The sequence below is a fragment of the Suillus plorans genome, assembly GCF_016647745.1.
Source record: "Suillus plorans strain S12 chromosome Unknown HD556scaffold_74, whole genome shotgun sequence".
Taxonomy (NCBI): domain Eukaryota; kingdom Fungi; phylum Basidiomycota; class Agaricomycetes; order Boletales; family Suillaceae; genus Suillus; species Suillus plorans.
The window spans coordinates 246,265-260,583 of NW_024537458.1; the positions used below are offsets into that span (position 1 = coordinate 246,265).

Below are 14,319 nucleotides of genomic sequence, written 5' to 3' on the forward strand. Positions count from 1 at the left end.
TGCTATTGGCGCAAGGCTAAGCACATATGAAGTTGACAGTTCTAATATCCGGCAAGATGTTCCCTGATTGCACTATTCTCTTCGGACATCCGGCAGATCAATCCGAAACCCGCTGGCATTGAAATGTAAATGTACATGGTAATATCTACACAGGAAACTCAAGCAACTACAAGTACATGATATGAAGTGTAAAGAAATATTGTAACAATCACTGACTATTGAAGGGACTTGCAGGCGGGAAACTATAAACATCATGAGCGAGTTGCGGGGGCTCACTGGATGCCCGAACTAGAGATACAGTCATGTTCACTGAAGGGCCGGGCTGAGGGCCTTGTGAAAGGTCCCAAGCAGTGGTGTACTCCTTACCCGCTGCAGAAACACTCTGATCAACCTGGTCAGGAGCGTTCGGGAACCACGAGCCCGGGATTTGACCAAACGGGTGACCTTGCGTCGACGGTCCAATGGGAGGGTTGAAGGAGGTCGGCCTTCTGGTATGGTGGAACAAGCTCATGGCATTGGCCATGTGTCCGATTGATGCCATGTTGCTGGAGTTCTTCAACTCGACATCCCGGATTTTAGCTTCCATGGTGGCAAACCGCCTGGTCCATTCTCCATCCAAGGTGGTCATCCGACCCACCATGTCCTCATGCAGTGCCTCGGCATGATCACTCGAACGAGTCACCATCCCTTCAAACCTGGTCCTGAGGGCCTCGATTGTGCGGATGACATCGGTCAGCGTTGGCTGTTCAGCCATCGGAACGGCCGGTGCTGCAATGTCCGCGGGCACGATGTCAGGTGTGACAGTCATGTCAACGTCATTGTCGACAGTGGCCGCTGGTGCACCAGCAGCAGGCCCGGCGTCTGCGTCTGCGGGTGCCTTCGGCACAAGTATTTCTGCTATATATGAGTACCGACGAATTCCAGAATATAGAATCACATACCGGGTTGTGTGTCATAGTCGCCCTCAGCATCCTCATCTGCTGAGTCCTCCGTGTTTGAGGCGATGATTGGATCAGGGGATGCACGACACACACGTGACGTTGTGTGGGTTGCGCGCTCACCAGTTGCGCCCTTCAACCGAGTTCGGGATTGGGCTCGGGATGAGGATCCCTTTCCTTGCCGGCCCGCAGCAAGTCGGGATTTCTTTTCAGCAGCAGCGGCAGCCTTTGCTTTCTTCGACACAATTTGCGCACGAAGAAGTTCGGCTGTGGTGGGATCCAGCCGGACGCACTTGGTTTTCTTCTCATCACAAGTGCAGCAGCACTTCCGGAACTCGCCAGCCTTCTTCGCAGCGGCAACCACGCAAGCGACATCATACTTGATGCAACGCTCGCATTGGTCACCAAAGATGCACGACAAAGATTCCGGCTTCTTCGTAGTGTCAATACCGGGCTAGAAAACAGTTAGTGTCGGAATCGATACATGCAACATGACACACCTTGGCACCTGCTGATGGAACGACTACAGGGACAGTGTTCTCGGTTTGCTTCTTGTTCTGAAGGGAGTTGTTAATATTTTTGGAATACCGACAAATGAAAGAACAACTCACCTTCACATATATTACATTAGTCGGGAGGACTTCATCATCCTCATCATCGCTAATGATCTTCTTCGACTTCACCTTCTTCCGAGGTCGACTGCGGTCCCGAGGCCCAACCTCGCGCCCGGATTTAGACACCTGGTTTTTGGCCGGTGGTGGCGCCGGCTGTTCATCATTCTCATCGTCCAGTTCGGATGTTGGTGCCTTCCGTTTGTTGCCCGGAACAAGCAGGTTGAATGGCTTAACTACCAGGTTTGGAGGTGGCGGTGCTGGAGCTTCAATGGGAAAAAGGGCCGATGCCACCGCTGAATGAGTCGAGTTGCTGGCCTGGGCTGCCGGATGAGTATAAATAGGTGCAGCGACTGGAGGAGGAGAGGCCGGAGGGACAGGACGCGTGTACCTGATTGTCTTGTTAAAAAGCGGGTGACCGCGGATGCAAGTATCCTGGTCGGATATGGTTGCCCAGTCCAGCAAGCCCTTGAGTTTTCCATTTGGTGCGCTCTTGTCTCGGAGTTCTGCAGCGCAGGACAAGAGAGTGGGAGGCACCGAGGTTGCGGCATGCCCGTGTTGAGCAAATGCAGTTGACTGTAAGATAAGGTTTTCCGGTCATTAAAACTGCAACAAACATTAAAAGCAAGCACTTACCAAAGTAATGGCAATCTCATGTGCGAAAGCCTTTGAACCCGAGTCTCCCATTGGGAGCTTCTCGGACTTCTTGATAATCCGTTGAATCTTGTCGGCGACAAGATTCAAAGCTTCATTAGCATGTTCGGAGGAAGACATGAAGAAATAATCAGTAGAGGAATGTACAAAAGTCAAGGTTAACACGGAAATGAAGTGTAGGTATGGAAATTCGGAAAGGAAAGTCGGAGTCCAAGTTGCGATGTAATTATAGGGACAAGCAATTGTGGTCTTAGTGCGGCTACGGCATTTTCCGGTGCCACATGTTTATTGTGCCTCGACACAATTGATTAAAATATTCGGGTCTTGCCGCGGTGCCTAACAACCGCTATTGTGGAGAAGGTCCACACATCTTCAACCACATTTGCTGCTCCACAAGACTTGCGAGTGGACCATTCAGTGTTCACTATTTAATCACAGGATTCTCAAGCTGAACACACCATATATTCACCATTCCTGAGCACCCGTACAATGGCCACCCGAAGAGTTCATTTTTCATCTCCTTTGGAAATTGAGTAAGTGCGCTCTGCTACCGTTGGTAAGTCATATTCCGACGATGAATATCAAACTGCCTTGAAAGAATGGTTGGGCGCTTTCATACCCATAGACAAGTGGACGCCCCTAACGGTAAGGCGCTGCTTCAAAGATGGGAATTTTCGATGCAAGTTCTCCCTTTTTGGTCAAGCTTCTTCGGTTGTCATGTACTAAATATTACTGCAGAATACAACATGAGTCCGGAAAAGCGGATCGGTCATCTGGACAGCCAAATGATATGCTCCACCCCTGACCGCTGTAGGGATTCATTTCTGGCTGGGCTTGTAGAGACTGTTTTTACCTTACCTTATGTTGGCACTTTTGTAGCTTACATAAGGAAGTTATCTTTTCACCAGTTACCAGTAGGAGTCAGAGTCTTCAGTAGTTTTCTATCATATTTCCTCTTCTCTGAGCCTTGAGCCTGGTCCAGAAACCCTTTAGGGTCGAATAGCAGCTAGGTTCTGCAAGACCCAACATTGTTCAGACTCACTCTCTGAATTGTTGTACCTTCACCGCTTTGACCGGTGCTTCACCGGAGTGGACAACTGCATTCAACAGCTATCCGGTAAGTGCTTCTAACGTTCTATCTCACACACAACTGACCTGGCTACATTCGCAGCCATGTTTGATGAGGATTGGGTCAAGTCCAAAGGGCCGGAATCTCCGCAGTCCCAACAAACGGACTCCATCATGGAAGACAATGTGGATGAGCTTGCGGAAGATGGCCCATCGTACAACCTTGGATGGGGGGATATGGATGCCGGATCTCAAGCTGCTGCATCTGTGTCGGTGGATGACATCTCTACTGGTAAGTTCCTTCCCCAGTTGAAACCATCAATAGCATGTTAAATATCACACAGGGCCTTCATACGATCTAGGATGGGGTGCGAACACCACGATCTCCGACATTGACACTGACGATATATCGAAGTCGGCCGAGATGGCAGAAGGACCTGCTTATGATCTCGGATGGGGTGGTGCTGACACTGCATCTGGATCCCCTATCGATGCCTGCATGGAGTTGTCGAGTGGCGGGAATGATGGGCCGATGTATGATCTTGGGTGGGGCCCTGCCTTGCCATCATCTGCCGGTGACGTTGAAGGGACATCCGGTGATGAGGTGGGCGGTGATGAAAGCCCAGTATACGATCTTGGGTGGGTCCAGATCCAACAAGAGCTATTTCATACTGAAGCACCCGAGGAACCGACAACTGGGGCCGACAACTCGAGAGCGGACAACATCATTGATCTTTGTAGCGATGAAGAGCCGGTGTATGATCTCAGATGGGAAAATCATGAACAAGACATCATTGATCCGTCGGGCGACAGAGATGATAATCCCACAAATGCGACAGAAGGTATGTCTCCCGCGTCTCACAACTCACGTCATTGACATTGTCCAGACGTGAAATGGAAACCCGGACGGCCGATCCGCGGAGATTCGGACATGGAACAAGATGATCGGGAAAGCTCGGCCGTTGGTATGTGTTCTATTCTATCTAGCTATAGAACATCAAGTTAACACCAATCCCATGCAGAAATTATAGAAGATGATTTGCAAGGCACCCAGACCATTCTTCGAGTGAATCGTCGACTGAAAACAATCGGTAACACCATGGGTAAGTGCTCTGTCTGAAGTATGTCGGCACAACACTGATGCATCCAAGCCGACGAGCACATCCATGCCATCGTAGAGAATGCTACACATGGCTTGACTGCATCTCGCTTACCGGCCGAGATTCTGATCGACAATAGGAGTATACTTGGAGGGTACGCTGGCACCCAGGACCGGGTCACCACATATTACAGTGACCTATCTCCGTATAATACGAGGGAACGAACATGCATAATATCCCGTATGATACGGGCCAGCGGACCATGGGCCCATGATAAAAATATCCTCGACTATGACGGATGGACCGGGAGGCAAATTATTCCCGATGGAGGCGGGTGGGCCCATGCAGGGAATATATAGAGTAGATGAGTGGGCCGATGTATATGAATATTAGGTAGACGGGTGGGCCGAGGTAGTTGGATATTATGCAGATGGGTGTATTAAGGTAGATGTGTATGAGATAGATGGGTAGGTACTTGTTATCACATTCACGGGTGGGCCCAGACACATATTAAATTAGACGGGTGGGCCGAGGGTATTATAAAATATTGTATTAGACGGGTAGGCCCAGACGCATATTAATTAGACGGGTGGGCCGAGGGTGTTGTATGGGATGTTGTATTAGATGGGTGGGCCGAGGGTGGTATAAAATATAGATGGGTGGGCCCATGTGTATCATAATTGTAGACATGATGGAGCTGAGGTAGTTGTACATCAACCAAATCAGAGGAGGTAATAAATCAAAGTTACCGAGTTCCCGGAGCAGCAGGTGATCTCCTGACATGGCCTTTGATGGTGCACAGGTTGTCTTGCAGAATTTGGAATCCGGGGTGCAAAGCTTGTGTTGCCCTACGAGACACCAAGTTCCGACCACCCAAATTTGGGTCAACCGTACCGACTTCTGAGTTCCAGGACCGGAGTCGACAAATGAATATCTGATAACCAGCACACTTCCAATCAGGTAGTATTTCATTGAGCAATGGATCATCCAAGGGGTCCCTTATCGGACTCGGTAGTCAATATAGGCAAATGATAATGAAAACATGAAAGTTGTTATTATGCTATTTTTCAAACCTGAGACCCTGAAACCCATTGTTCAACATGTCCATTTTTCACTCACTGCACAAATCACCGAGTTTCGAGTGCTGAAACCCAAAACTCAAAACCCGGTGTGCAACACATCGATTGTTCATTTACATTACACAGATCATCGAGTTCCGAGTGTTGAGCGCCGAAACCCGAAAATATGTATGGAACATGTCCATTTCTTACTCATTGCACATATCACCGAGTTTCGAGTGCCGAAACCCGAAACTCGAAACCCAGTGTGCATCATGTCCATTGTTCAATTATATTACACAAGTCATCGAGTTCCGAGTTCCGAGGGACGAAATCCAAACCCCGGACCCCGAAAATATGTGCGCAACATGTCCATTTTTCACTCACTGCACAAATCACTGAGTTTCGAGTGCCAAAGCATGAAACTTGAAACCCAGTGTGCAACATGTTGATTTTTCATTTATATCACACAAATAACCAAGTGCCAAGTGCCAAGTGCCGAAACCCGAAGCCCGAGACCCGAAAATATGTATGCAACATTTCCATTTTTCACTTGTTGCACAAATCACTGAGTTTCAAGTGCCGAAACCCGAAACTCAAAACCGGGTGTGCAATATGTTCATTGTTCATTTACATTACACAGATCATCGAGTTCCGAGTGCCGAGTGCCGAAACCCGAAGCCCGAGACCCGAAAATATGTACACAACATGTCCATTTTTCACTCACTGCACAAATCACCGAGTTTCGAGTGCCAAAGCGTGAAACTTGAAACCCAGTGTGCAACATGTTGATTTTTCATTTATATCACACAAATCATCGAGTTCCGAGTGCCGAGGGCCGAGACCCGAACCCCGAACCCCGAAAATATGTATGCAACATGTCCATTTTTCACTTGTTGCACAAATCACCGAGTTTCAAGTGCCAAAACCCAAAACTCAAAACCGGGTGTGCAACATGTCCATTTTTCAATTATATTACACAAGTCATTGAGTTCCAAGTTCCGAGGGCCGAAACCCGAACCCCGAACCCCGAAAATATGTACACAACATGTCCATTTTTCACTCATTGCACAAATCACCGAGTTTTGAGTGCCGAAACCCAAAACTCGAAACCCAGCATGCAACATGTCCATTTTTCATTTACATTACACAAATCATCGAGTTCCGAGTGCCGAGGGCCGAGACCCGAACCCCGAAAATATGTGCGCAACATGTCCATTTTTCACTTATTGCACAAATCACCGAGTTTTGAGTGCCAAAACCTGAAACTCGAAACCCGGTGTGCAACATGTCCATTTTTCATTTATATTACACAAGTCATTGAGTTCCGAGGGCCGAGGGCCGAAACCCGAACCCCCGAACCCCGAAAATATGTGCACAACATGTCCATTTTTTGCTCACTGCACACAGTCCACAATTTCGGGGTTGGGGGGTTTTAAATCAACCTTTCATATATCCATACACATTTTACCAACCCCCGAACCCCGAAATTGTGGACTGCCGGGTTTCGGGGTTCGGGGGTCCCGGAACTCGGAACTCGGTATGTAAGACAACAAAAATATCTTTCGGGGTTCGGGGGTTAGTGAAATGTTTATAGATATATGTAGGTTAATTCAAACATGTCTGAAAATTTTCATTCGTCTCAAATGTCAAATCCTGAGTTCCGGGCTTCGGGACTTGGCACCCGGCACCAGCACTCGGGGTTCGGGGTTCGGCACTGAAAATTTGACATTCAGGTGTTCGGGTTTCGGGTGATATCTAAATCAACAGCTTCGAGTTCTGCCAAAGCGTGAAACTTAAAACCCAGTGTGCAACATGTTGATTTTTCATTTATATCACACAAATCATCGAGTTCCGAGTGCCGAGGGCTGAGACCCGAAGCCCGAGACCCGAAAATATGTACACAACATGTCCATTTTTCACTCACTGCACAAATCACTGAGTTTCGAGTGCCAAAGCATGAAACTTGAAACCCAGTGTGCAACATGTTGATTTTTCATTTATATCACACAAATAACCAAGTGCCAAGTGCCAAGTGCCGAAACCCGAAGCCCGAGACCCAAAAATATGTATATAACATTTCCATTTTTCACTTGTTGCACAAATCACTGAGTTTCAAGTGCTGAAACCCAAAACTCAAAACCTGGTGTGCAACATGTTCATTGTTCATTTACATTACACAGATCATCGAGTTCCGAGTGCCGAGGGCCGAAACCCGAAGCCTGAAACCCAAAATCATGTACACAACATGTCCATTTTTCACTCATTGCACAAATCACCAAGTGTCGAGTGTCGAAACCTGAAACCTGGTACTTCAAATGGACACGAATTGTATTTGTATGTATTATCCATTGGTGTAGGGTTCAAATAACTTGGGAATTGTATTTGTCAGCACTCGGTACTCGGTACTCAGTGATTGGTGGTCAGTGGTCGGTACTCGAGACTCAGTAGTCAATATAGGCAAATGATAATGAAAAATGACAGTTGTAGTCCACGTCAAGGTGAGTGTCTTGGTAGTCTTTCCTTGTCATTCGGCAAAACATCAGCAATAATGAAAAAATGAAAGTTGTTATTATGCTTAACTTCCTTACCGAAGGTTGTAGTCCAAGTCCAGGTGAGTGTAGTGATAGTCTTTTCTTGTCAATTGGTTATCTTGTTACTCATTACGCAGTACTCGGTACATGGTAATTGGTACTCAGTATTTGGTTTTGATACTCGGTACCCGGGAATCAGTAGTCAGCTTAATGAAGGTTGTAGTCCGAGTCTAGGTGAGTTTATTTGTAGTCTTTTCTCGTCCATTGGTTACCATGTGACCGAGATATAAGCTAAAGAAATCCGAAACATCAATAATGACAAATGAAATACATGTGTGCAGTAAGTGAGTCTAAAGATAAAAGAATGAATATTAATAGCGAGACTTGCACATTATGTCGAGATATCCAACATAACAAGCCTGTGATGTGATCAGAGACCTGGAATAACACCCATATACATCCATTATAATAGCTTAAAAGCTTAGAAAGATTCATGAAGGATTGATGTAATGATAGGCAAAATGACATATGTGTGGAGAGTGACAATAGACATCTTTTATACAAAGTCACATTTATATATGATTCAGGCCAAAAATATCATTACAAATATGTAGGATAGATCGTAAACTACCCAAGGAACCCATACTGCCTACTGCCCTGAGGGTAGGGGGTGGGTAGAAGGGATATAGTGAAAATATGAGTTGACCCAGCATTAAAGTCCTACCACTGCTCAACTAACCATTTTCGATGCTTTGGGTCTTTGAAGTTTCCCACACTCAATTTCTTACCCATTTCACTTCCTCAGTACTCAATTCTTGGTTGATTTGTCTGTAAATTTATGTCTATGATACTTAAGATATTTGAAATGTACCCCAGGTTTCTGATTATGAAGATTCAATGTTTTGAAGGCATGGGCCCCTTATCAGGCGAAATGGCAAGTATACACACTAGCTCACAAACTCCAGCCTATTGTGAGCTGATCTTGGTCATAAGAAGCAAGAATATAAGCTATGCTCATTATATATCAAAAGGTTGGATCATGGATGCAAGGGCAAGATACTGAAAATCGTGAAAAAATATCACAAGTGCAATTGTCTATGCTTTGTTCCTGGAAAAGGATCCTGTGTGTCCTGGGCTGGTTATATGATATATCTACTCCGAATATGCTCAGGAATAGACTCCCTACAGTCCTTGAGGTCCAGTCCTACAGGGAAAAAACCCCAGCAGGTGAACCACCAGAAGAGGGGGAGGTACACTATACAATAAAGGATTACCCTATGGTCCTGAGCTCCTGATACATTGTTTCTATTGTTGAATAGATGATTGAGATACTATTCACCTAGAAATGAACACATAGGAACATATTTTGTATTTTTATGTATATATGCAATATCCATTCAAGCACCAAGTCTCAACTACCGATTACCAAGTCCCGACACTTGATAGTTGATAGTCAGTATTCGAGCTCCGAGTGCCAATATTGCCTACCAATATCTCAGTCAAATGATAACCAAACCAAGACCCAAGTTCCAAACCTGACTACTGAATACCAAGTATCAGTACTCGGGACTCGGGACTATTGGCTGGAGTACCCAACTATTGATTCACAGGTACCGAGAATTAGAACCAAGTACTGAGTACCTGACTACTGATTCTCGGGTACCAAGTATCAGAACCGAGTACCGAGTACCCCACTACTGATTCTCGGGTATCAAGTATCAGAACCAAATACCAAGTACTGATTCCCTTGTACCGAGTACCGAGTAACGAGATAACCAATTGACAAGAAAAAACTACCAATACACTCACCTTGGCTCGGACTACAACTTTTGTTCAGGAACTTAAACATAATAATAACTTTCATTTTTCATTATTGCCGATGTTTCAGATTTCTTTAGCTTATATCTCGGTTAAATGATAACTGATGGACAAGAAAAGACTACCAATACACTCCCCTAGACTCGGACTACAACCTTCGGTAAGGAAGTTAAGCGTAATAACAACTTTCATTTTTCATTACCATTTGCCTATATTGACTACCGACCAGTGGCTGAGTGCCGAAGCTTGAAACTTGAAATCGGTGGAAAATGAAATCTCGCAACAATGTACACATGAACATGTTTCATTTCCATAAACAATTCCCCGAGTGTCATGTACCGAGCCCCGAAACCCAAAGCCTGAAGCCCGGACTGTGTTGTCAGGTTAGTACAAGACACTCGGTGAATTGTCAAAGGAAATGAAACATTTTCATGTGTACATTGTCACGAGATTTTGTTTTCCACTGATTTCAAGTTCCAAGCTTCAGCACTCAGCATCCGGCACTCGGAACTCGGAACTCGGCGCTCGGAACTCAGAACTCAGTGAAATGTCTAAGGAAATAGAAATTTCACAATTCCCTGAGTTAGTACAAGACACTCAGTGAATTGTCAAAGGAAATAAAACATTTTCATGTGTACATTGTTGCAAGATTTCGTTTTCCACTGATTTCAAGTTTTGAGCTTCGGCACTCGGCACTCGGAGCTCGGAACTCGGAATTCGGCGCCCGGACCTCGGAACTCAGTGAAATGTCCAAGGAAATAGAAATTTCACAATTCCCCGAGTGTGTGTACCGAGCCCTGAAGCCTGAAGCCGGGACTGTGTTGTCAGGTTAGTACAAGACACTCGGTGAATTGTCAAAGGAAATAAAACATCTTCATGTGTACATTGTTGCGAGATTTCATTTTCCACTGATTTCAAGTTTCAAGCTTCGGCACTAATTTGGAACTCGGGACTCGATTTTTGAGATGAAAGACATTTTTCAAACATGTTTGAATCAACCTTTCATATATCCATAAACATTTTACCAACTCCCGAACCCCGAAATTGTGGACTGCCGGGTCTCGGGGGTTGGGGGTCGGTGCTCGGGACTTGGGAAATTTGGGGAGATCAATAAAATTTGATCTACAATAAATTTGATTTACAAACAAATTGATTTACAAACTTTTGAAAGATATGTCGTCTCACATATCGAGTCCTGAGTTCCGGGACCCCCGAACCCCGAACCCCGAGACCCGGCAGTCCACAATTTCGGGGTTCGGGGGTGATCTACAATAAATTTGATTTACAAACAAATTGATTTACAAACTTTTGAAAGATATCTGTGTTGTCTCACATATTGAGTCCCGAGTTCCGGGACCCCCGAACCCCGAAATTGTGGACTGCCGGGTCTCGGGGGTCGGGGGTCGGCGCTCGGGACTTGGGAAATTTGGGGAGATCAATAAAATTTGATCTACAATAAATTTGATTTACAAACAAATTGATTTACAAACTTTTGAAAGATATCTGTGTTGTCTCACATATTGAGTCCCGAGTTCCGGGACCCCCGAAACCCCGAAACCCGAGACCCGGCAGTCCACAATTTCGGGGTTTGGGGGTGGTAAAATGTCTATGGATATACAAAAGGTTGATTCAAACATGTTTGAAAGATGTCTTACCCGGAACTCGGGACTCGATTTTTGAGATGAAAGACATCTTTCAAACATGTTTGAATCAACCTTTCATATATCCATAAACATTTTACCAACCCCCGAACCCTGAAATTGTGGACTGCCGGGTCCCGGGTTTCGGGGTTCGGGGGTCCCGGAACTCGGAACTCGGTATGTGAGACAACAAAAATATATTTCAAACACGGGTAAGTCAATGTGTTTGTCAATCAACTTGATTGTAAATTATATTTTATTGATCTCCCCAAATTTCCCAAGTTCCGAGTTCCGAGCTCCGGGACCCCTGAACCCCGAAACCCGACACCCGGCAGTCCACAATTTCGGGGTTCGGGAGTTGGTAAAATGTGTATGGATAGATGAAAGGTTAATTTAAACATTTTTGAAAGATATCCCATATGAAATGTCAAGTCCCAAGTTTCGATTTCCGGGTTTCTGGAGTGCCGAGTCCCGAAGCCCGAAGTCCCGAAACCCGGAGTCCCGAAACCCGGAGTTCAAAACTCGGGACTTAACATTTCATATGGGACATCTTTCAAAAATGTTTAAATCAACCTTTCATCTATCCATACACATTTTACCAACTCCCGAACCCCGAAATTGTGGACTGCCGGGTTTCGGGGTTCGGGGGTCCCGGAGCTCGGAACTCAGAACTTGGGAAATTTGGGGAGATCAATAAAATATAATTTACAATCAAGTTGATTGACAAACACATTGACTTACCCGTGTTTGAAATATATTTTTGTTGTCTCACATACTGAGTTCCGAGTTCCGGGACCCCCGAACCCCGAAACCCGAGACCCGGCAGTCCACAATTTCGGGGTTCGGGGGTTGGTAAATCTCGGTTTGGGGTTTTGCACTGAAAATTTGACATTTATACATATCTAGGCTCACCCATATATGTACCCATCTATGTACAATTCCCCCACATCAGCCCACCCATCTATGTATTATCCCCCACGTCGGCCCACCCGTCTATGTAATACATCCTATGTTGGCCCACCCGTCTATATAATTATACCCCACCTCGGCCCACCTGTCTATGTAATAAATATTTTATCACACCCTCGGCCCACCCGTATATGTAATACTTTTTATGTCGGCCCACCTGTATATGTAATACACCCCGCGTCAGCCCACCCATCTATGTAATATTCCCCTACCTCGGCCCACCCATATATGTAATACACCCCCGTCGGCCCGCCCGTCTATATAACAATATTTGCCTTACATCTCTCTTCAGCCCAGCTGTCTATAATATCCTACTCTACATATTACCCTGATGGGCCCACCCATCTCCATGAATGATCATATTCCCCCGGCCCATCCGTCAACATCAAGGATATATATATCATTGGCATACATGGGCCCACCCGTCTCCATCGGAAATAATATGTGTCCCGGCCCATCTGTCATCATCGAGAATATACACAACATGGGCCCATAATCCGCTGGCCCGTCTCATACGGGATATTATGTAGGTCGGGTGGCCCGTATAATACGGAATTTGTCACTGAAGGGGCTCTCACTCCAGCTGCTGCTCCCTTCACTCCTGCTCCTGCTCCTTCACTCCTGCTCCTGCTCCCCTCACTCCTGCTCCTGCTCCCTTCACTTCGGCTCCTGCTCCTGCTCCCTCCCATACCGTCCCTTACAATACATCCCCCCAATTCCACCTTCCCGGTCTCCCGACACCAAAAGACGCCCTCGACAATCATAACGCCGAGGACGACGACTTTGATCAAGACATTAGCGGACCATTGACACCCACTTGGAGATTATTTTGAAGATGATGATATGATGGTCGACGAGACGACCGGTAGCTCTTCCCGTGTTGCAGGGAAGAAACGGCAGCTTCCCTCGTCACCATCGCCCCCTCCTAACGCTCCAGAACCATTCCACAGGCCTGCAAAATCCCCGGCATCTTCCTATAACAACCGCTCGGCATTTGGCTTACAGAAGCCATTGAGCCGTGGGGGACGACGCAAACGACCATCAGAGATGTCGCGGAGCACATCAACGCCTTCGTCGACGACATGAAATACTACCTCGACGTCAGACTACTTTGTGTCCCCAACTCCCCAGACGTCACTCCCAACCAGCACCGGCAGTTTGAAGAAGAAAAAAGCGAAATCGGACGTGATGGAACAGGTGGACCAGATGAAGGATGAGATCCAGAATATGCACTCTGATGCCATGTCCCGCCACGACAGCAAGCACCAGCGCTTCCTCGCGAAGCTCGACGCGAAGAGCGAGCACAATCGCGACGTCAAGAAGTACGAGTGGCTTCGCACTAACTGCGAACATGAGGCCTCCCAAGCCACTGTAAGCCATCAGCGGCTGCAGCAGACCAAAGACGCCGAAATTCGCCTTCGCGAGACGGATATCCGAGTCCACAAAGCACATTCGTTGGTGCTCGAGAAAGAGGCAGAGACTCTTCGACTCAAAATCCAGTACCACCAAATGATGCAGGCTGGCAAGGCCTCATCAGATGGAGGAGCTGGATGAGTCTTTTTGTTGTGTCGTCGTCTCCGTCTCTGTCGTCGTCATCATCATCGTCTCGTTGTCGTCGTCTCGTTGTCGTCGTTGTCATTGTCGTCTCGTTATCTCATTATCATCTCATCGTCGCTCATCTATCTGTTGTCACTATGTCATTGTTGCTGTATGTTTGTTTACATCCTTATGTTTTTTTTCCATTGCATGCACATGTTTTTGGTGTTGTAATTGTTGGTACTTTCTTGATTGATATTTACATAGCTACATACATTTGTTGTACAGGTGTTTAAGTGGTAGTACATGTTCAATCAAACATTGTGGTGAATCATCCTTCCCTATGGTGTGCATTTGAGTGAGGACTGTCAAAGAGTGCATTCATCAGCCTTG

General features: G+C 46.3%; 3 protein-coding genes across 3 annotated transcripts; 2 read left to right on the top strand and 1 right to left on the bottom strand.

Moving 5' to 3' along the window:
* Nucleotides 1-208: 208 nt before the first annotated feature.
* On the bottom strand, nt 209-2,323 carry HD556DRAFT_1448394 (uncharacterized protein; the record flags this gene model as incomplete). The annotated part of the gene is made up of 5 exons (XM_041307418.1): nt 209-894; nt 942-1,392; nt 1,439-1,495; nt 1,550-2,125; nt 2,186-2,323. 5 exons carry the CDS (start codon nt 2,321-2,323, stop codon nt 209-211), a joined length of 1,908 nt encoding a protein of 635 aa, XP_041155195.1.
* Nucleotides 2,324-3,376: 1,053 nt separating this feature from the next.
* On the top strand, nt 3,377-4,730 carry HD556DRAFT_1448395 (uncharacterized protein; the record flags this gene model as incomplete). The annotated part of the gene is made up of 5 exons (XM_041307419.1): nt 3,377-3,563; nt 3,616-4,113; nt 4,159-4,236; nt 4,294-4,374; nt 4,423-4,730. 5 exons carry the CDS (start codon nt 3,377-3,379, stop codon nt 4,728-4,730), a joined length of 1,152 nt encoding a protein of 383 aa, XP_041155196.1.
* An 8,848-nt stretch (nt 4,731-13,578) lies between these two features.
* Nucleotides 13,579-13,944, top strand: HD556DRAFT_1312469 (uncharacterized protein; the record flags this gene model as incomplete). Its single annotated transcript, XM_041300663.1, has 1 exon — nt 13,579-13,944. One exon carries the CDS (start codon nt 13,579-13,581, stop codon nt 13,942-13,944), a length of 366 nt encoding a protein of 121 aa, XP_041155197.1.
* Nucleotides 13,945-14,319: the final 375 nt, after the last annotated feature.